This window comes from Carya illinoinensis, chromosome 8, assembly GCF_018687715.1.
Source record: "Carya illinoinensis cultivar Pawnee chromosome 8, C.illinoinensisPawnee_v1, whole genome shotgun sequence".
Taxonomy (NCBI): Eukaryota; Viridiplantae; Streptophyta; class Magnoliopsida; order Fagales; family Juglandaceae; genus Carya; species Carya illinoinensis.
In genome coordinates this window covers 37,972,533-37,995,781 of record NC_056759.1, presented here as the reverse complement: position 1 = coordinate 37,995,781, position 23,249 = coordinate 37,972,533, and the positions used below count along the sequence as shown (strand labels likewise).

General features: G+C 36.0%; 5 protein-coding genes across 6 annotated transcripts; 4 read left to right on the top strand and 1 right to left on the bottom strand.

Moving 5' to 3' along the window:
- Nucleotides 1-1,820: 1,820 nt before the first annotated feature.
- Nucleotides 1,821-5,637, top strand: LOC122318010 (G2/mitotic-specific cyclin-2-like). 2 transcript variants are annotated; one of them, XM_043135129.1, is made up of 11 exons: nucleotides 1,821-2,114; nucleotides 2,210-2,342; nucleotides 2,456-2,512; nucleotides 2,744-2,789; nucleotides 2,927-3,073; nucleotides 3,152-3,277; nucleotides 4,234-4,323; nucleotides 4,444-4,653; nucleotides 4,748-4,846; nucleotides 4,938-5,116; nucleotides 5,215-5,637. In XM_043135129.1, exons 1-11 carry the CDS (start codon nucleotides 2,060-2,062, stop codon nucleotides 5,357-5,359), a joined length of 1,287 nt encoding a protein of 428 aa, XP_042991063.1. In that variant the 5' UTR covers nucleotides 1,821-2,059; the 3' UTR covers nucleotides 5,360-5,637. The 2 variants fall into 2 exon arrangements, with proteins under 2 accessions (XP_042991063.1, XP_042991062.1); XM_043135128.1 differs by having other exon boundaries at nucleotides 1,829-2,114; nucleotides 4,444-4,665.
- Nucleotides 5,638-7,019: 1,382 nt separating this feature from the next.
- On the top strand, nucleotides 7,020-8,697 carry LOC122319270 (phosphoserine aminotransferase 1, chloroplastic-like). Its single transcript, XM_043137261.1, has one exon. The coding sequence runs from the start codon at nucleotides 7,106-7,108 to the stop codon at nucleotides 8,378-8,380; it is 1,275 nt and encodes a 424-aa protein (XP_042993195.1). The 5' UTR covers nucleotides 7,020-7,105; the 3' UTR covers nucleotides 8,381-8,697.
- A 3,035-nt stretch (nucleotides 8,698-11,732) lies between these two features.
- On the top strand, nucleotides 11,733-14,358 carry LOC122318908 (protein STRICTOSIDINE SYNTHASE-LIKE 5-like). The gene is made up of 4 exons (XM_043136654.1): nucleotides 11,733-12,401; nucleotides 13,173-13,480; nucleotides 13,681-13,813; nucleotides 14,004-14,358. Exons 1-4 carry the CDS (start codon nucleotides 11,946-11,948, stop codon nucleotides 14,271-14,273), a joined length of 1,167 nt encoding a protein of 388 aa, XP_042992588.1. The 5' UTR covers nucleotides 11,733-11,945; the 3' UTR covers nucleotides 14,274-14,358.
- Nucleotides 13,953-17,221, bottom strand: LOC122318907 (isovalerate--CoA ligase CCL2-like). Its single transcript, XM_043136652.1, has 2 exons — nucleotides 16,741-17,221; nucleotides 13,953-15,949 (listed from the first exon to the last, which is right to left on the bottom strand). Exons 1-2 carry the CDS (start codon nucleotides 17,068-17,070, stop codon nucleotides 14,507-14,509), a joined length of 1,773 nt encoding a protein of 590 aa, XP_042992586.1. The 5' UTR covers nucleotides 17,071-17,221; the 3' UTR covers nucleotides 13,953-14,506.
- Nucleotides 17,222-19,261: 2,040 nt separating this feature from the next.
- Nucleotides 19,262-21,316, top strand: LOC122318253 (squamosa promoter-binding protein 1-like). The gene is made up of 2 exons (XM_043135465.1): nucleotides 19,262-19,819; nucleotides 20,819-21,316. The coding sequence occupies exons 1-2, from the start codon at nucleotides 19,386-19,388 to the stop codon at nucleotides 21,048-21,050; spliced, it is 666 nt and encodes a 221-aa protein (XP_042991399.1). The 5' UTR covers nucleotides 19,262-19,385; the 3' UTR covers nucleotides 21,051-21,316.
- The last annotated feature ends 1,933 nt before the right edge of the window (nucleotides 21,317-23,249 follow it).

Below are 23,249 nucleotides of genomic sequence, written 5' to 3'. Positions count from 1 at the left end.
AACTGAGGAAAACCCTTATGATATGATGACAAAATCCCTACCAGCTACCAAGTTTAGGCATTGCCTAAATTTGATTAATATGAGGAGCTATTAGAGTTCGGATTACTTTGCAGGAACAGTCTAGAGGAAGAAGAAGATCACTTTGTAAGAATAAAAAACTTGACAAGGTGGAGATTTGTTGAAGATATGCCAAGTTTTTACCTCAACAACTTGCCCTTTTTTCATGTATTTTTATTTCATTAATGGCATTTTTATAATATTGGTTAAATGGCAAACTTGTAATTATGTAGTTTTATATATAAAGGCAAGTGTGCCTTTCGTGAAGGGTAGAGTCCGAAATTTTTACTTTACGTTCTTGGAGCCGCCATCATCCTGGAGAGAAACAAAGAGTTTTCAAATCCTAGTTTCATCAAGATTAAATTAGCACTTAAGGTGAACATCAAATGCAAGAAATGTGTGGTTTCATTAGAGGATAATACGAGAAAGCCACTCCCTATTTTGTGGTGAGAAATGATTGTAAGTGATTGTAAAACTCTATTTTGATGCATTCTTCAATAATAAATACTCATAGACTGTTCCTGCCGTGGATGTAAACCATTAGGGTCGAACCACGTAATTTCTTGTGTTGATTTCACATTTCTTTTATTATTCTTGCTTTTATTTTGATCTTGCATGAGTATATACTGTGATTTCGGATTTCTAAAGTGTTTAAAATAGAAAACTAAACTGATCAAGTTAATCATATATTTTCTTGAAGTTTTGGTTGTCTCTTGTTCAAATTAATTGCATATTACAACCAATTACATTAATTTAGTTCTTTGAGTATTTGTTTGTGAGAAGGCTGAAAACATAACAACTTTGTGTGCCACCCTTGTATTCTTGCTTCCATCGCTCATTGTTATCCTATTTAGCCAACCTATCACTACACAGATCAGTTTCATCAATTCATCCATCATCCTCGTTTCAACCACAATACATAATTAAGTTTCATCATCCTCATTGTGGGTGGCAGCAACGGCAACGGGGTTTGAAAAAGAAAGAGAGGAGAGAGATGGGAAGGGAAAGCAGTCGGGGGAGGAAGAGATAGCAGCGGGGGAAAGAGGGAGAACAGTAGGAGAAGGAGAAAAAAGAAATTAGAACTGTCTGGAAATAGAGAGTAGGGGAGGGGAGATCAAAGAAAATAAATAAATAAAAACTGACTTGTCACGTAATTATGTGAGATTTCTTTATAGCTCTAATGTTTTCTTATATGTATATGTGTATGTGTGTGTGTGTGTGATGGGGATGAGGATCGTTCAATGGCTGATTTATTGGTCCCCCTTGATCATCAGAGTCCTTTGGGAGAATCATTAATGTACCAATATCAATTTTATCACTCAATAAAATGGGCGTTGCTTTTTCATATATAAATACATAAAAACCCCTTTCTTTATAAATTGAATTTAAAACTTCATTACAATCCAAAACAGGACTATATCTCTCTTTCTCTCTCATAAAATCGGAGTGATGCTGTACTAACCAAAGCTGCATAAAATTCCTTAAATGCTGATTTGTCAGTCTTTAATTGGTCAAACACAATCCAAGTTGGCGTTTAGGAGAGGCCCGACCCCGGAGGAGAGAGTGATGGGAAAGGAGAGGATTTCAATTTTTCACCTACCGTAAATAAAAACAAAAATAATATAAAAAGAAATTAATTTAATTTGAAATCAGATGCAGCACTCCACATGACATGCCGACCGACTGACCGTTGTTCGGACAAACACATGGTGCAAGTCTCATTTCTCAAAAACCCCCCTCTCATCCAACGGCCATATTTCAGTAGCCGTTGCGTTTGAAAAAAGGCGAAACCGCGACCACTTTACACACCGATTCCCCCTCGTTTGCGTTTTTTGGGCTCTATATTTCTCTGTACCTTTGTTCGTATTTTCTCGGGAGGGCTCAGTCCTTAGATGTTCTAACGTTTTAGGGTGGGGTGGGTCTGGGGATCCAGGAGTTTGTTCTCTTGTATCCAGGAGTTTTGTTCTCTGGTGGTGATTGTTCTTTCTGATAATCGAAGAGAATGGTTATTACTGACGAGAACAATCCCGATTTGAACAAGCCCACCAATCTTCAAGGTAATTTTGAGATTTTTTTGACAATTCAAGACTGACTTCGGTTGTAAAACCAAAAGATCTGACATGGTTCTTTTGTCTTTTTTTTTTAATGGTAGGAGGGATAGAGATGGGTAATAGAAAGTTCGGTCAGGAGATTATCCAGAACAGAAGGGCTTTAAATGTCATTAATCAGGGTTTAGTGGGAGGTCGAGCATACCCTTATGTAGTCAACAAAAGAGCCTTGTCAGAGTAATGTTATTGATTCTCAATCTGAAGTTATAATGCATTTTTGTTTCTTGTTTTGTAGTATTTTTTTTTCTTGGTTTCTGGAATTGATTTGTGTGTTTTTGCTCCTGTTTTAGAAAACATGAAATCTGCGGAAAAAAGCAGTCTGATCCAGTGCATCGACCGATTACGAGGTCTGGAACTTGGAATGTAGTCCTGTAATTTCATTTTTTTTAATGTTTTTGGCTGCTGACTGAAGGTCGTAGGAGGAAATAAAATTCAAAATTTGAATATGATATCTTTTGATAGCTTTTGGGACAAAAAAAACCTTTTGACTAAATAAAAGATCTTATTGTTTTTGCTATTTTCATCAATGCTTCTCTTCAAATTCTCATACCCTGGTTTTGATCTGTTGTGTTCGCTAGGAAGTTCGCCGCACAAATTGCAAATACGCAGCCAGCTTGTCCCCCGGTATCATTATTCTTCTCTACCTCCCTCCTTAGCTCTCTCTCTCTCTCTCTCTCTCGAAAATATGGATCTAGACCTATATCTGTGCTCTAATTTTTGGGTCTTGTTCGGATTTATTTATTTTCTCTAACTATGGATAGGAAACCAAGAAAGCGAACCAATCAGCCTCGAATGGATTTGGAGCCTCCATCTTTGTAGACGAGGAACACAACTCACATAAAGAAGACCAACCAGTGCCCATGTTTTTAGAACAAACGGAAGCAATGCCTAGTGAAACTGATGAGACGGTATCCTTCTTTCTTAACAGCTATTGAAACTTTTGTAGATCGATTTTCAAAATTTTAAAAAACTTGCTAAATTGCTAGGAGGAGGTTGAAATGGAGGATATAGCTGAGGACCCGTTCATGGATATTGACAGCTGCGATGCGAAGAATCCACTTGCAGTTGTGGACTATATTGAAGATCTGTATGCCTATTACAGAAAAATGGAGGTAAATTGAAAATTTAGTTTATACTTCTTGACACTCGAAGAAGAAGTTCCCTAACTAGATTTTCAGTTTGAAGTAACATGCTTTTAGTAGAATGGTCATGTACAGTTGTAGTACTTCTCAATCTATGCCTTCATAGGAAGGGAGGTCTAAGGTTCCACCCATAATGGATGTGTGAGCCGCACGAGTTTTATTTATTTATTTTTAATAATTTTTTAATTTTTTAAAACAAATGCGATTGGTGAGGTATGACCAACCAGGCTCATTATTTTACCTGCCAAAAATAGAGTGTACACCTCAACTTTTATGTCATTATTGAATAAACTTCATCTAGAAACACACATCTGTCATGTAATTGGCGCCCTTGCAGATTTGGACCATTTGGTACTATTCAAGCTCCCTAAATTAAGAAAGTTTTAATTGCTTGACTGTAATTGTCAGGTTTATTAGATACGTAGTGTGTTTAAGTCAAGTGCATGAAATTAAGCACACATAATTTATTACTATTAAATCATCCACATAAAATAAAATAAAATTCGATCATCCACATATATTACATGTTAAATTGTATTTTGTGGGTTTCATTATCTACACGCGTCCACAAGGCAGCATTTACCTCATTAGCTACATGTGTTAAGCACCTCACATTTGTAGTTATGGACACAGGTTAAGTTGATGCGGTGGTAAGAAGTCGGCAATTACTTTAAATCTGGATATCTTGAAACGTTTGCCTTACTAATGTTTTCCATAATTTATTTCCCATGCAAGGTTGGGATACCACCATATAATTTCAAATTATCAAATTTCCAGACAGAATTTATTCACTTACTGCTTTAGCAAGATTTTACGTTGTGTTTTAAATTTTCGAAATCCGTTTTGATTACAAATGTGGTAACTGAAAAAGGAAAGCATCAAATTCTACTCAAGGTTGGTTACTAAGTTCCAATAATTTGATGCAGAGTTTTAGTTGCGTCTCACCAAACTATATGGCACAACAATGTGACATTAATGAGAGGATGAGATCCATACTGATTGATTGGCTTATTGAGGTATACACAATGCCTAAAGTGGTAATAAATTGGGCTTCCGGTTCAAAATTTAGCTTGATTGCTTGTTATTCCTAATTGATTTCAATTTTGAGTCATATTTCTGCTTGTTCAAATCAACAGGTACACGACAAGTTTGAACTCATGAACGAGACATTGTTCCTAACAGTTAACATTATAGACAGATTTTTATCCCAGCAAACAGTGGTAAGAAAGAAACTTCAGTTGGTTGGTTTGGTTGCCATGCTCTTGGCATGCAAGTACGAGGAGGTTTCTGTTCCTATAGTTGGGGATTTGATTCTTATATCAGACAAAGCTTACACAAGGAAGGAGGTTCTGGATATGGTACTTTTTTCTTTTGTTGTGATTAAGCTATAATATATCCTTCCAACCGATAAATGACTTTCTGGTCTTAATAAACCTGCAGGAGAGCTTGATGCTAAACACATTGCAGTTCAACATGTCAGTTCCAACCCCATATGTTTTCATGCGAAGGTTCCTCAAGGCTGCTCAATCGGACAAAACGGTCGGTAGTCTTCTGTGAAAATACTTCAGCATGCTTTCTGTATCAGCAAATATTTGCTAAAATAACTACTTCTCATGACTTTATGAAACAGCTTGAGCAACTGTCCTTCTTCTTAATTGAGCTTTCGTTTGTGGAGTATGAGATGCTCAGGTTCCCACCATCTTTATTAGCAGCTGCTGCCATCTATACTGCTCAATGTACTCTTAACGGGTTCAAGCAGTGGAGTAAGACCTGTGAATGGCATACCAGCTACTCAGAAGATAAGCTATTGTGAGTTTCCTACCATTTTAACTTCACGAATCACAATACTAACAGAGTACACAAAATTTTCATTGATGAGAGATGCACATTGCTCTGCTTACTCACAGGGACTGCTCAAGACTAATGGTAGGTTTCCATCAAAAGGCAGCAACAGGGAAACTCACAGGGGTACATAGGAAATACTCTACATCTAAGTTTGGCTATACTGCAAAATCTGAACCAGCTCATTTTCTTTTGGATACCCAACTATAGCAGACCATGTACAGCTACTAACTCATTACATGACTTTGTAATTGGGTTGATTGGAGATGGGGAATGAATACTCATCATAACACAGCAACGTGGGTTGCACTGGGGATTGCTTTCCAACCTCGGTTGTTAATTGCACACAGCCATGGTTGTTTTCCCAAGTTCTAATTGAACTTACTCATCTGTTTCCCCCTTCAAATTGTACTTCTATTGTTGTTCCCTTTGAACAATAATGTAATGACAATATCATATTTCAATTTTTATTAAAATAGTTATCTTCACATGGGATGAATGCTTCACCTGGAGAACACTGCAATTGGTGATATGATTGTATAGATCGTTAAGCAATCATATGTCAAGAAAATCAAAGGAAAAATGATACTTAAACTCGTCTAAATTGTAGGATGCTACCTTATTTTAACCCGGTCATCAAAATCCAAAATCTTTAGTTTTCAATGTGCTAGGGGGACTATCAATTTTATTAGAACAAGTCTTACAAGGTTGATAAGCCAGATTGTACGGCTTTTGTAGTAAAGTTGATCAAATATTTTCCCCATTTTCTTCAAATCTTCCCCTATTGTTGGAAGCTAATAGAGAATTCCAACACACAGAAAAGTTAACACGTTGCTTCAGTTCTAGGCAAACAAGTTATATATCGTATCTTCTTTGAACTATCTAGTGAGGGTAGAGTGGATAAGCAGGACAACCTCAGGAATCAAATGCTGCCTCAATTTCATCCTAACATCACCACCTAAACCAACATTTGAGTAATGTTATACAGTCACTCTTATATACTTCCTGAGCACTTTACTGATATGATTGATTGGATTAATTCTTTTTTAATACACAATCAATCACATTAGTGGAGTGCATAAAAGAGTACGTAACAGTGATTGCATATATAATTTTTGATGTATTATTACTAAAAAAAAATCTGATTGTAAGCGATTTTGTGCACTAATAATCGTATCCATCCAATGTAATTGGTCAGAAAACCAAACTTTAATGAAAATTGTGTCACTTTGAATTTTGAATATGAAAACAACAATATCGATATACAAATTGTACGTGAATTTACTTGTATATAGCAAAACTTAATGACAAAATTAATGTTTAATATAAACAAAATTAAAAGACAAGTCAACAAACTAGAAAAGGGACGTAATTTCTAAAAATCAAGTGTAATATTACTAATAATTGTGAAGTATGTAAATATTATGTAATTACTTTAAAAAATAATTAGATTTATTGTTAAAAAATTAATTTTTTTTAATATGAATCTTCTATATATTCATATTTTTTAAAATGATTATACATTACTTACGTAATCAAAATTGTAACCATCATCTCACAAAAATCAAACCTACCACCAACCTCAACTTGAGTGAAACTAGTGCTAAATATGTAATGAGCAATGTTATATATAGTCGTAAAATTATAAATACCGCGCAATCGCTTTGAAAAAGATTAGAATTTACGATTAAAAAGTTACTTTTTTTTTTATGTAAATTTCATATTAATTCATTTTTTTCAAAACAACTGCATGTCATTTACACAATTACAATTATAAATATCATTTCTCATACTTAATATTATCAAATAAATCCTTCTTGCAAGAAATAAAAAAATAAAAAAAAATCCCTCGTCCTCTCTATTTGTAAATCCCACCAAACTTTCCAAATCTGTTAAATGCATACGCTTTTCAAAAGCTCTCTTCCACTGAGATCCCAAATCTGAGCCGCCATAGCTATGGCAGCCTCACCCCACTCTATCCTCCTCCGGAACCCTAACCGCCCCTTCCTCAAAACCTCTTCACCACCCATCTTCCCCACAACCACCCACCTCAACAGCCTCAAGCTCCCCACTAAACCCATTTCGATCAGATGCGCCGCTCCGACCCAAACGCAGGATCAGCTCCCACTGACCCAGACCCAATCCCAAGATCGAGTATTCAACTTCGCTGCCGGGCCTGCCACCCTCCCGGAGAACGTTCTCCTCAAGGCTCAGTCGGAGCTTTACAATTGGCGGGGATCCGGCATGAGCGTCATGGAAATGAGCCACCGAGGCAAGGAGTTCCTCTCCATTATCCAGAAGGCCGAGTCCGATCTCCGTACCCTTCTGAATATCCCCTCCGAATACGCGATCCTCTTCCTCCAAGGCGGCGCCACCACGCAGTTCGCTGCGATCCCTTTAAATCTGGTTAAACCCAACGACCCAGTGGATTACCTGGTCACCGGGTCGTGGGGGGACAAGGCCTTTAAGGAGTCAAAGAAGTTCAGCAAAGCCAAGGTGATCTGGTCCGGCAAATCGGACAACTACACGAGAATTCCTTCCTTCGAGGGGTTGGAGCAGCGCCCGGACGCCAAGTATTTGCATATATGCGCCAACGAAACCATTCATGGGGTCGAGTTCAAGAATTACCCAACTCCAAAGAATGGTATACTTATCGCCGACATGTCTTCGAACTTCTGTTCGAAGCCTGTCGACGTGTCGAAATTCGGGATCATATACGCTGGGGCTCAGAAGAACGTGGGGCCATCTGGGGTGACCATTGTGATCGTCCGGAAGGATCTGATTGGGAATGCTCAGGAGATTACACCCATTATGCTGGACTACAAGATCCACGCAGACAACAACTCGCTCTATAACACACCTCCTTGTTACTGCATCTACATGTGCGGATTGGTGTTCGAGGACTTGTTGGCGCAAGGGGGGTTGGAGGAGGTGGAGAAGAAGAACAAGAAGAAGGCCGAACTTCTGTACAGTGCGATCGATTTGAGCAATGGATTCTACAGGTGCCCGGTTGAGAAGTCGGTGAGGTCGTTGATGAACGTACCGTTCACGTTGGAGAAGCCGGAGTTGGAGGCTGACTTTGTGAAGGAGGCAGCTAAGGAGAAGATGATTCAGCTCAAGGGGCATAGGTCGGTTGGAGGTATGCGTGCTTCCATATATAATGCTATGCCATTGGCTGGGGTTGAGAAATTGGTTGCTTTCATGAAGGATTTTCAGGCAAGGCATGCTTGATTGATTTACATGGCTTTTTGGGTGAGGCTGACGACTATTAGACATTGTAGCAATTTTTGTCTTCTTGTTTCGTTTGCTATTTTGTATGTTGTTGATTGAAGGTGACTGGGCTGGTCTGTGTTTCTGTTGAATTTCAGGTCTGTTTTCCATCTTGATGTTCATGTCCAGCAAGAGAAATTGTAATATTTTAGGTTATTAGATTATTACTATGGGTTTTTAGATTATTACTATGTCCTGCAAAATGCAAATTCATAAAGTTGATGAGTTTGAATCTCTTGTTACGTGAATTAGTGAATTGCAAAGCATTTGTTTGAATATCTGTTTTTTTTTTTTTTTTAATGATTAAATAAAGAAAGCTTTTTTACATTCTTGCAATTCCATTCTTGTTATTTGTTGGTATTTCAAGAAGGTTACAGGGTTTTGATTTTGAAAATGACCACCAAATTATCAGTTAATTCAAACCTAATTAAGATCGACTCTAATCCTATTATTTTGTATTGTATTTGTCTTGAGTTCAAAGGTCGAGTAAAAAATTATTGGCCCCAGCTAGAGGAGGAAAGGAAACTCTCCAATAACAATCAATTTACACCATCAATCAAGAACTTACCATTAAGATTGATCTATATATCATATACTTTTGTTGATCTGAAAGTGTTAGATCTGAGCTGTTAAGTTGATAACGTTGTATTTGTATGCCTGGACAAGGTTCAGACTCGGGCCGGGTCACTTGCAAACACTAAAGAAGAGAAAAGGGGCGGCTCAGGGTGGTTTGGGGAGCCTCCAATGTCAGATTATAAAAATAATATTATAAAATGACATAATTTCGTATGATTGATTAGATTATAAGATTATAAGATTATTTTATTATAAAATATATTTAACAGATTATATGAAGTTACGATAAAGCGATAAAGCACCCTTGGTTTTGCTATCCTAAGATTAACACCAACAAAACCTGAACACATCCAAATCAAATTAATAATGGCCACCGACCTTTAGCTAAGTAGCGCCCGGCATCCATACAGCTTGGGGGTCTAGACTCTATAATCCGACTTCAACTTTCACTTTTCCAGAAAATGAATTACAAAAAAAGAAAAGAAAATGATATATAGTAAGGAAAATATGTTAGTCAAAGGATTACATAAAAGTAAATCTATAAATTTATGTGACTTGATATAATACGTTAAATTGTAAAGTTATTTTTATTATCAAGCAGATTCAACAGATTCTAGAAAGCTACATTAATTTGTGAGTTTATTTTATATAATCTCTTTATATTTGTTGTAGTTCTCATATAATAATGCTAACCAGTGGATCTTCCTACCATATTTGAAACTAGCAGCTGCAGGTTTGAAAATTCTTTGGTAGCATCTGCACATAGCAAGAAGCATGATAATGAATACCACCACATAAGTACATATAAGATGTTAAATTTGAGTACAAAGGATTAATTTTATACAAGCAGGACGGACATTCAACCCAACTGATCATCAAGCTTTACATGATTCCGATCCAACTTGGGTTTAATTAATTTAAGGTTCATCCTTCCTCTAAGCTGATTCATGGCTGCTTTTCTAAAGGACAGTACTATCGCTGTTTTCCAGTTAAATGAGAAACAAAAGCAAGTCCCAAGCTAAATGGAAAAGATTCTTATTTGCAGGATCTGTTCATATGCATGACATACTGTTGGTATTTTTTAATAAATAATATTTATTATTAACGTTTTATCATTACCGTTCCTTTTGTCATTAACTTTCAGTTTTTTTTTTTTTAATTTTTTATTCTTCTTGAATTCTTGAAGAAAACTTTTACAACATGTTTTTATTTCCAGCATTTGTTTTACCGTTGGAGAAAGACTTATACGCATCATTCATTTTTGGAATTGTATTCCTACCATTTATGGTCTTCAACGTTCCGTAGAATTGGATAAATTCTCTCAAGCGGTTTTAAGCTTTCAAGTTCTTGGACGTTGTGAGGTTTATTGCTTAACGCTGCCTTAATTCTATTTAGTATTTATTGCTCAGTTGCCAGATTAAAGTCTACTACCCTTTTATTTTGAATGGTTTAACTTTTTGAAAAGAAGGTGGCGTCCGTCTTGTGTCAATTTTCTGTTTTTGAGCGTGGTGTTGTCTATCTATACAATACAGTGTAGACAAAAATTGGTAGAGAGAATAAAAGAGAATTGCACCTAAATAATTTTGAGAGTATTTTCAAATAAAATAAATGTGTTTTTTTAATAGATTGAGCTCAATCACTTGTGTAGAGTTAGTTTGAACAATAAGACAATCAGTTAAAATGTTATATTTTGAAAGAGTCAAGAAGAATTTTACTGTATCGGTTAATATGAGACTTTATATACTGTAGATGACTTAAATCTCTTTACAAAAATTTCCGTACTTTAGTTCAAACTGGTTTCGTTTGAATGTTAATTTTATTGTAATTTTTATTATATTATTATGTATTTCACTAACACATACCATGTTTCATGGTCAATATTAATGGATTTTGATTATCTGCATATCCAATCACCTTTGCTGCTATTCCAGCTATCATCATGATAAGATATTAATCATTATAATTTTTATAAATTTTTAAATAAAATATAATAAATAATTTAAATTTTTTAAATTTTAAAATAAAAATAATATTTTATTTAATTTTCATATTATTTTATTTGTATAACTAAATAAGGTATTAATATTTATCTCATTGAAAGCCCATTGCCGGGTATAAAAGCAATAGGTAAAGAGTACTCTTAACAGGTAAAAATGACTTAACAAGTAAGATACAACTACTTAGGATGAAATGAAAAAATAAAATAAAATAACTACTTAGCATGAAAGAGTCTAGCCGATTTGAACAGTGAGTTGAGTTGAATGAAAGTTAAAAGTTGAATAAAATATTATTTTTTAATATTATTATTATTTTAAAATTTAAAAAAATTAAATTATTTATTATATTTTATATTAAAAATTAAAAATACTGTAATAATTAAATTAAATGAGTCGAAATGAATCTGATAACTAAACACAGCAGAGACCTCTATAAATACAAAGAAAAAATCTTCACAAACCTAGGCACTTCTGTTCAGATCCCCTCTCTCTCCCTAGATTTCTACGGGATAACATCTTCGATCTTTCTTTCTTCTTCTTCTCTTTTTTATTTATTTATTATTTTTTTTGTATTCACGTGAAAAAGTGCACTATCATAAAAAACTAATGGACTTCACTCCAAATGACTCGAGGGAGACTTTCATGCAAAACCACCTAAATAAGTCTCTTTATTTAAGATTTACGTAGATAAGCATGCAGACATGAGACATGTATCAATTACCATACCATCATCGAGGACTATGACCGTATTTTTGGACTCGGCCGTCGGCCATGTCGAAAAATATCATCAACAGTACCTATTCAAGGATATGCTCTCTCTCTCTCTCTCTCTCTCTCTCTATACATATATATTGCTCTCGTTAATTAGCGCTGTTAATCCGCCATAATCATCCTTTCCTGATACCGAGTCGATCTCTACACTGACTAACGCCCCTCACTCTCAGTACCCCACCATGTCTGAGTCAAAGAACCCTGACTCAGCTTCCACTCCCAACGCTTCTCGTATTACTTCCAACAGCAAAACCTCATGTTCATGGCTTTTCCACCCTTTCTTGACTGTAGTACTGGTCCCCGTTGTGGTGGCGACCATTCTGTACAACCTCGACTCGTTCGACCCGGCTCCACTGCCCCCCGACCTGTTGACTCGGCACGCCATAGTCGCGCCGGCAATCAACAAGCACATGCTCCGCGGAGCGGAGCTGGTGGGCGTGGGGAACTTGGAGGGACCAGAAGATGTTGCTTATGATCGCAGTTCCGGAGTCATCTACACGGGCTGTGCTGACGGCTGGATAAGCCGAGTCAACGTGAACGACTCGGAGGTGCAGAAGTGGATCAACATCGGCGGCAGACCTTTAGGAATAGCTGTCGACGAACTTAAACAGGAAGTTGTCGTTGCCGATCCAAAAAGGGTAAAGTTCGCATAGCTTTGGTACAGTTAATAGTATTACGAAGGAAAATGACAGCATGAGTCATTCATATATTTATATTTTTTTATATATTTATATATTTTTCTTAATAGATAAGAAAGTGAAATTTATATATATATTTTTTATTTTTTCTGAATTAAAGATGTTTAAAATATGCTTAAAGAAAAAAATAAAAAAAAATTATTTATACTAGTGTCTACATTTGGTAGACACATTTATTACATATTGATTTTTAAAATATATTATATATTAATTTATCTATTTTTTATATTATTTAAATATTATATTTATATATGATTTATCTATTTTAATATATTTTATTCATTTTAATATATCTATACATGATTTTTAATTTATTTTTAATTTTTCTTATCATAATTTACATCACACATATTTTTTATTTTAATTATTTTATTCCTATTAAAAGTTTTACTCATAGCCTTCACTGCATACTTCCTAAGATAACTATCTACTTGTAACTATCTATTATTGGAGAGAGAGTGAAAAATCCAAAATGAAGAAGACAAAAAGTTCCAGTACTTGAGATTGGGATGACCCTACTGACCTGGTCAGGAAGATATTTTGAAAGACATTCGATGCCATCACGCCATATTATCTGTTCTGAAATTTATCAAATTACAAAATATCAGGGCAATGACTTGTTTGGAAACGTGTTTTTTTCTATGCATGCTTGGGGTTGAAATATGTTTAATGAAATCTGGCTTGGTGTGTGTATATAAAACAAAATAATAGGGCCTACTGAAGGTGACGGCAGAGGGCACAGTGGAGGTGTTGACAGATGAGGCTGAGGGACAAAAGTTTAGAACCACAGATGCTGTAGATGTTGCACAGAATGGCATGGTTTATTTTAGTGATGCTTCCTACAAATATAGTTCAGATGAATTGGATTGGGATATATTGGAGGGTAAGCCCCATGGCAGACTTCTGAGTTATGATCCAGCTACCAAAGCCACCCAGGTGCTGCTCCCCAACCTCTACTTTGCTAATGGAGTTGCTGTCTCCCCTGATCAAAATTATGTCATCTTTTGCGAAACCACAGCGTATGTTTGCTGATTCCCCTTCTTTGCATACATATTTTGCTGGAAAAAGATTATTATTTAATATATCTATTCCTCTCTCACTTAAAAGCTCTCGAGTTCAGAAAACTTCAAGAAATCTTGTTCCGTTCCTGTTTTGTTAGTCCTCCAGTTAACCTTGTAGAGAATTGGCAAGGTTTTGATGATTCCAATAATGGGTGCAGGAGAAGGTGTAGAAAATATCATATTAGTGGCAATGAAAAAGGAAAAGTCGATAAGTTCATAGAAAATCTACCGGGCATGCCTGATAACATCCGATATGATGGAGAAGGCCACTACTGGATTGCACTGGCACGGGTAGTTTGGTTCTAAATTTCCCTTTAATATATAAGTTGTCCTGCTTTTTCTATCTTGTTTATTACTTCTTTGTTATCCACTCCACTGATGGAATTCGATCAAAAGATTTTATGAATACAATTCCTTTGGTGTACGATACTAGAACTCTGCACATTATTCTAACGAGTCACTTTTTGTGCAATGCTGGCAGGAACATACACTTTCATGGCATTTAACATTCAAATATCCTCTCATCAGAAAGTTTGCATCAATTGCGCTAAAGTACACAGGGCGACTATATTTGGGGAGGTCTGGAGGGGTTCTGGTCGTTGACTTGGCAGGAAAACCAATGGCTCACTACTATGATCCTGAACTGCCTCTGCTCACAAGTGCGATGAAGATAGGAGATCATTTGTATTGCGGTTCCCTTGTTGCCCCCTACATTATCAGCCTCAACCTGAAACAATATCCTGCCGTATAAAAACAAGATATTGTACTTCTTGCTAGTTGGCACCTTGACAATAATCGCTCTTGATCAACCTGTAACTACACATGGTTCTGGCTCTCGGTGCATGTGTTTGGACGTGGTTTGGAGACTAGATAATGAATTAGGGAACCTGATGGCTGTTTGTTCTTGAATTACAGAATAACAAAGAAAAAAATAATAATATTTAAGAGAAATTGGCTTGCTTCAACATGTTGTTAAACTTTTGGTCAAGAAAGGCTGCCCATAGTCTTTGCTTTCTCTCTCAAAATAAACTTTTGTGTCTTTCCGGTCGAAGTTTTTGGCAAATCCTCAAAAATTACAGTCCGAGGAGCCATGTAATGTGGTAAATGATCCCGACAAAACTTGATTATTTCTTGATCACTGACATGATCATATCCTTCTTTTAACTTCACAAATGCACAAGGCGTCTGGCCCCAGTGATCATCCGGCCGCGGAACAACTGCAGCCTCAAGAACTGCTGGATGACCAAACAAAACTGTTTCTACCTCAACTGTGCTTATGTTCTCCCCACCAGAAATTACTATATCCTTCAAGCGGTCCTTCACTTCTATATAATTATCAGGATGTTTCACTGCAAGATCCCCACTTCGAAACCATCCACCACTGAAAGCTTCTTCTGTGGCTTTCAAATCTTTGAGGTATCCACTCATTACAGTATTGCCTCTAAACATGATCTCACCCATAGTTTTACCATCAGCCGGAACGCTTGCCAGTGTGACAGGATCTCTTATGTCAACCTCCTCCAAACCAAGATGATGCACCCCTTGTCGGGCTTTCAGTTTAGATCTTTCATCAAGAGGTAAAGAATCCCACTCGGGTTTCCATATGCAAGAGGTCCCTGGGCCATATGTCTCAGTGAGGCCATACAAGTGGGACACACCAAAACCCAGCTCTTCCATTTTGGAAAGAATCTGTGGAGGTGGTGGTGCACCGCCTGTCATCACTTCCACCTTGTGAGGAAGTGGACTTCGGTCACTGACCGGGGAATTCACAATCATGTTCAGGACAGTTGGTGCCCCTCCCATGTGTGTGACACCGTGCCTAGCGATGCTGTCAAATATACCCCTTGGAGTAACTTTTCTAAGGCATATATTGGTGCCTCCCTGAGCCGCCAGCCCCCAAATGAGGCACCACCCATTGCAATGAAACATAGGCACGGTCCAAAGGTAAACTGGCATTGAGCCTATTCCATGAAGAAGAACTGTTGCCAATGAATTGAGATATGCACCTCTGTGATTATATACGACTCCTTTTGGTCTAGATGTTGTGCCGGAGGTGTAATTTAGGCTGATAGGATCCCATTCACAATTTGGACGTCTTATCTGGAATCCATTCTGTCCATTTTCCAGAAGACTCTCATATTCATAAGTGTTAGATGTAATGTCAATGGGACATTGGCCATCAGATTCAGATATCAACACTAGGAGTGGCGGCTCTGCTCCTGTCTTTTCATGAAGCTGGAATGCTCCACGAGCAATTTCAAGTAACTGGTAGTCTACAAAAATGATCTTTGCTTCTGAATGTGTTAGTAGGGATGACAACATTGCTGAATCATAGCGTGCATTAAGCGTACAGAGAACTGCCCCTGTCATTGGAACTGCAAAATGTAGCTCATGCATTGCCGGGACATTAGGGGCCAGGATTGCAACCTGTGAAAGTAAGCTAGAGTTACAAATGTGGAAAAAGGGATAGAACTGAATGTCAGGACCATGTGGGTAAAGCATATTTGAGTAAGAACAATTTCCATAGAATTTACTGGATAAAGACAAACATATTTATTGTATCCTAAAGGAAAAACTCCATTTCTCTCTATCTCAAGGCTCAAAACCTCACGGTAGACCAAGTTAATGATAAATTTTGCAGGTAGCTCTCAGTTAATTTTTCAAAAATGAAACCAAGCATCAAGAAATCAACTATACAAGGGAACATAAGACAAAATATATATCTTCTTTGACCACAACAAAATAACCCAGCACAACAGAAAAGATATTTTGTATTTCTCATTCTTGTTTAGGGGCCCTTCAATACGGAAGAAATAATATATGTGCTTGCTAGAAAAAATCATTCTATACCAAACCAGATCACTTGATAGAAATCCACATACGGTGGAAAGAGGAACTAGTTGAGACTACGAGAACATAGAAATTGTGCGTGCATCCTACTGTTTTTTGTTTTATTGTTTTCTTTTTCTGTTTTTTGTATTAATCCTGATTCCTGAATCCTCACCTCAAACAAAGTTTATAACACCCATAAATACCACAAAAAATAAACATAAATTCAGAGGATATGGATCACTGGATATAAATCAAGGAACCGCAGCAAGTACGAAGTCGCAAAAAAATAAAAATAAATACATAAATAAATAAAGGACTCCAGAAAACAATGATCAAGGCCACTAAACCTTGACAAAAAGAAATGCATGTTAAATAAATTAACTCACCACATCCCCCGGAGAAATTCCCAGCTGTGTCAGAGCAGAGGCCAGTCTCAGACATCGTTCATGAGTTTCACCCCATGTATATTTCACAGAACCATACACAACTGAGGTTCTGTCTCTGAAAGCCTTTGCCGCTCGGTCTAAGAAGCTTATGGGAGACAAAGGAACGTGATTTGCTGAGCAATGAACCAGACCCTCCATCGATCTCCATGACTCTGGCTCGAACCTCCCGGAAAAGTGAGAGAATTTACTAGAATTTTGAGCGATAGAAAATTGAAAGCGATTGAAACTACAAACGAAGCGAGTCCAGGAGTTCCGGAACAGGTGGTTCATGGTGGCGGAGGAACAGAGACTCGACAGCGAAGTTTGGGGAGATAATATGATAAGTAATTATTGGTTTGTGTGTCGGACTGAAAACTGCTCGTGTTCAAAGGATTGACAACCACGATTCTGAGGGGAAAATCCAAATAATAGTTGCTGAAGTCATCCTTTTTGTCTTTTTAATTTTCTTTTCTTGTAAGCATAAAATTCTACTCTGGTGAAATTTTCGTTGTTTCTCTCGAGAAATGCATATAATATATAGTAGAAAAAAAAAAAAAAACACATGGATGGATTTTTCATATGAAACTCAATGTCAAGTGTTCCGATGAGAAGAAGAGATGCACGACAGATGATTTTTCCTTGAACCTTAAACTACAAATACATGAATCTGAAAGCATAACAAAACTCAAAAGAAGGATATGATGAGTTAAATACTTGAAATTGAAAATATCAAATTAATGAAAGTTTTTAGATGAATGTATGATCCACAGATATTACTCCTACAAGACTGCTTAATTACTTTCATCCTGTCTCGGAAACCAACAACGTAAAGAATATAATATCATCAATTATTTGAATGGTCTTCCTCAATTGATTGCTGAGGAGTGTCGTTGTATATTTACAGATGAATATGTACAAGAATTTATCACAATGCATGTTAATCTTTATCTAAATAATTACAGTCATCATTCTGTCGTGATTCGGTTTGATGTTTTGCCTTCAACTTCTTATCCTTATCTTTGGGATGTTTGAATTGATTCTGTTGCTAAGTTTGATCTGATTCAACTTCGTTACTGTAGCGTCACGCTCTCTTTGGCTTTTTTAAGGATGCCAATTAAAGATTAAAGAATGCTTTTAGTAGGATTATCGTGGAGACAGTTCAATCCGGTTATATATTTTGTTAAAAGTTAAATAAAATATTATTATAATATAATTTTTTAATATTAATTTTATGTTAAAATTAAAAAAAATTGAATTATTTATTAAATTTTGTGTAAAAATTTAAAAATATTATAATAATTATATAAAATAATATAATTTAATTTTATATAACCAAGACACAAACATACAGACAGACTTTAGAGACAGACAAGTAATAATCTCCACATAGATGGATAGATACCCAAGTTTTCCCAACCTCTAATTAGAAAATTATTTTAATTAATATAAGATTTGTAATCAACATCACAAAATATAAACAATAATCATGACATTTTTATAATTGAAGATAAAGTAGCTTCTCTGTTTGGATCAGATAAACACTTTGCTGCCCAACAGTTGAAGGTTCGATCGATCATCTACTGGAAATGTGTAATCAATGCCATTTTGTCAACCTCCACCTCCACGCTCCATCATATCATTTTTTAATGATATTGCGATTTAAAAAAAATATATTAAAAAATACTTAAATACAAATAAAATAAAATAAAAATGAAATGCACTGTTGGGAGCCCTAGATAGCTGTAGAGCCGCCCCTTAATTAATATTTATTTATTTATTATCATTTTATGATGTGAATTCAGATAAGTAATTAATAAATATATTTTCTAATAATTTAATGTTATGAGTAATTTGTTTTTGTGAGACTCAATATATGCATTCTGATTAAATTATTTTTCATAATATTTTTATCTAAATATTTTTAATAATTTAAAATATATATAAAAAGATTTATTTAATTGCACTCACAATGAGTTTGTTATGTAAAATTTAAAAAAAAAAATGATCTAAAACGTGCATCCAACGGATGCTTCATTTTATTTCTATTTTATATTTGTGTACAGTGTTGACGTAGAAGCGACTGTATAAAAATGTAAATATATTTTTATTTATTTTCTATCTTTTCTTATATTTTTTTCTAAAATTAATTTTCTTTATTGTATTTTTTCTCTCATAAAATATTAAAAGATATAATATTAAAATAATATAAAAAAAATAGATAAGCTGATGTATAATATATTATAAAAATTAATATGTAAAATAAAAAATAAAATTTAATAATATATTTTAAAAGATTGGATAAAAAATTTATCCGAAGTGCTCTAAATATAGAAACTTTACCCGATCCAAGAGCATTTGTACTATCTGTTAGGAAATGCTTGGGGTGAAAAAGTTAATCCATTTTCCCTCTTTTGCAAGAGTCCAATGGGCCTTCGCCGTACATATTGCTACGACATCAATCACCTCGTTGTCCCAACCTCTCCATGGATCCAACCCATTGTCATTACCCTCTTGCTCTCGCATCCAAAACTCCCAATTTTCTCAGAAGTTTCTCTCTCCTATAGAGCCCCAGAAACTCTCTTTCTGTATCTCCTCGTAAGTTTTCGATGGCCGAAAGATCTTTCAAGAAAGAAGAAGAAGAAGAAGAAGAGCAGGAAGAAGAAGATACTGAAAGTTATGATGATCATCATGATAATGACGAAGATGAAGAAGACCATGTCGATGAGGGTAATGAGGGAGAAGAAGAAGTTGAAAAGGAGGATGAGCTGGGACTAGAGTATGGAAGGAAGAAGGTGATGATAAGGGTAGTGTCAGCTGGACAGAGGCTTAGTGCTATGGTACCCTTTATTAATGGTAGTAGTAGTAGTGGTAACAATATCAGTGACATTGGCTCATTACGTTGCCAGGCTGATCAATGTGGTGTGGACTTGAGAATGGGGAAGACGTATCACAAGCGACATAAGGTTTGCGAGCGCCACTCTAGGGCCGCAGTCGTTTTAGTCAGCGGCGTCGGCCAGAGGTTTTGCCAGCAGTGTAGCAAGTATTTAACTTCTTCTTTTGTGTTAGAAGAGCTTATATAATTTTGTAACGCAAATGGGTGTTTGTGATTTTTCTTCTTTTGTCTAATTATGGATAGCAAGTGAATTGGGTGTTCTCTTTTGCCCAAAATATGTTCGACTGTTTATTTCCAGTGCCTTTTCTGGTTGAGTTACAAGGAGGAAAAGAAAGGTTTGCGTGATTTCATGCTCTATTTGTTTTTATTATAACTGAATTAATCTGCGGGTAACTGTGAACTAGCCTTTCTGTAATTGACCAAAGAGCTTGCAACTTGCAAGTTTAGTTATGGGCGAGCAGTGGGGTCTGATTTTTCAAAATTAGGCAAGTCATGCATCTTTGGTGTCTTTATCTAAGTTGTTTACCTTGTGTCATAGTGTTGTCTTCTTACCGGACCTAATTTGAACCAGCTCCTGGGCTTCACAATGTGTAGTACACTTGCATTCAAAACTGAAGCATTGAGAATAAAGATATCTATGGATTTGCTTCTACGAATTATTTTCTACTTTGTATTAACAAGTAAACCTTAATTCAATAAATTTATATGTACTTTCATTGGGAGCTCCTCCCTCATATTGCAGATAACAATTTGGTAAGTAGAAGTTAGCTTTTCTGCCACAAATTGCAATCGACTGGAAATCCGTATTGTATTTTTCATGATCATTTTATGACATTATTATGCAATTCAAGAACTTCTGCTATCATTTTATTTCGTGGGGTGGGAATAGCTCAGTTGTGGTCACCAAGTAGAAATATTGACATTAGAAATCGTCAGTTTTCTAATTGTTTATCATGTACATTGCGGGGGTAGTGTATTTGTGTTCTTAGTTGCCATAGTACTTTTGCTTTCCATGCAGTGGAAGTCGTATGTATGAATAATTTTTTGTAAACGCTTTTGTTCATGTGCCAGAATTGATGCATCCTCATTTTATTTCCATATGGTCTCTGCTGAAGTATTTGGTTGGGATATGAATATGTGGTGCAGGTTTCATGAAATTTCAGAGTTTGATGATAACAAAAAGAGTTGCCGGGAAAGGTTGGCTGGTCATAATGAGCGTCGGAGGAAAACCCATTCGAAAGTTAAAGCAGAGGATGAACAGAAGCCATCAGAGTGCAGAATGAATGGAAGCTTGCTGAAAGCCACGAGAAATTCAAATTTTGGTGAAATGAGTGATCTTCGAGGAAGCCCCAATATGAAGCATTCTCGAATTAAATAACTGCAAGTTGGCCTACAACTTTGTTTAGAACATTTATAACTTCTTATGTATTATCTTTGACAGGAAAGATTCCTATATGCCTTGAGCAATCTAGTGATAACAGCCCAAGTCAAAGGGTTATTAATTTTAGTAGCATGGGATAATTTTAGCTTCTTATCTGTCATGTTACTGAGTCCTGTACAGAAGTGATTTTATTTTGGTATCAGGGGTTATTCATTAATGTGTAGTTGATAATATAGTTGGTTTAAGAGAGATCCATTTATTTACCTTCTTCCACATGGCAAGAGGCCAGAGTTACTATATGTGAAACTTCATGCCTATCTGTGTTTGGTAAAAACAACTAAAATCTTTGCATCACTGTGTATTTCTGATTTCTAGCTCTCATCTTGACTTGTCCCTGCCTGAAAGACTGGATTTTACAATCAACAAGCTGTGCTAAGAGCATCAATCCCATTTTGTATTTCCCCCTTGTCCATGTGCAAATCAATGTCTAAAAGATATGTATTAAATAGATGAATCATTAAACTATGGATGCAAAATGGTATCCGCAGAGCAAGGCCCCAAACACAGCCCTTTAGTCCCCAGTTCATCCTTGCTGCGGTTCAATACTCAGCTCTGAATTTTTATTTCATTAGATTGTAAATGTAATAGGAAGGGCACAGAATTTATTCTCCAACATACTTGATATAAGGAATCAGATCAACAGACGAACCCTCTTTTCTTGCAACTCAGTACTACCGTTGTGAAAACAACGAGGACAAACAAAGCAAAGCAAATATAAACAAATCAATCACACGACACAAAATCAACGTGATTCGATAACGTGCCTAGGTCCACAGAGTTGTAGAGAATTTTATTATATTGAGAAATCACAAAATATACTTTGGGGTGAAATCATATTGTTCAGAACATTTAGAATATTGTGCTAAACTGTTCATTAAGTATATATTTATAGTATCATACGGTAGAAAATCTAATTTTTACTTTTCTACAGTATTCACTTGATATGAGTGTAGAGCGCGTATCGAGTGAACTCTCTATCCTAATTTTGCTCGAGCAACATGATGAACAATTGTCAAGCGAACTTTCTATCTAGTGCTTTTTCTGATTGCAAATAGTGCTCAAAAACTTTTTTGAGGCGTTACCCCCGAATCCTCATGAGGTATCAGCCCAAGCCTCCTTGAAAATTTACCAAAAATTACAATGTGTCGGCCTTATCGGGTTGGGTCATCAAATCGGGCTGACAAACTAACAAATCCATGCTCCACAAACCTGACAAGTATTTGGTTTGCTTTCTTTTGTTCCACAGCTTTCTCATTGCCCACATTCCCTGCTGATGCGCCTTGCTCAAAGATTGCATGGTCGGTCCTTGACATTTCCTTCAAGATTACCCCTGCATGGAACATAATCAGCAAAATAATATTTCAACCAGGACAATTCTTCTTGTCGTTCCATTATTTTTTTTCGTTTTTTAAAATACCTGCTTTTTGAGGTTTGTAGGGAAGGGATCGAGGATATATAGCAGAAGCTTACAAGGTGTTTGATTACAAGGTTTTGAGGGCAATTCTTCTAGATGTTGCTGCTTACACAACATGGGAAGGTACACTTAAATGGCTGAAGAAAGCTAAAGCTGAACAAATTATACGTTTGAATGAGAAGGATTTGGGTTTGAATTAGATATTGAATGAGATACCAAGGGTAAGAGATTGAACAAATTATATGATTACTAATTTGCATATGTAATGGATGCATGTGGTCCAAATTAAATTGGTTTATTGCATGCAATTCTTTGAGTTTTGATTGTTATATATTGTAATCTTACACATCAACATATATAATTTAAGAGAGAACCATATTATAAATAAGTGTATTCGAAGCTAGCTAGGAGTCAAATCAAAGAGCTATGAAATTATTCAAACACGAGGCCAATGTATGCAGGAGTGAGGATCGTGTTCGATCAGTCAGCAACACCCATGAAGGCAAGGCACAGGAGAAATGCTTGCATGCATCCGGCCACCCCCACTAATTTCGTGTAAATATAGTGTTTCAATATTTAATTAGCATTATGTCGATTGAGGTCGATCTTTTACGAATACAGAAGTAATAGTAGTAGTGTAGTAGTAAACATGAGTAGACAGGGATAATCATGGGCTTCCTCATGTACATTAGGCTATTCCAATTTTCACCAATATTAATGTT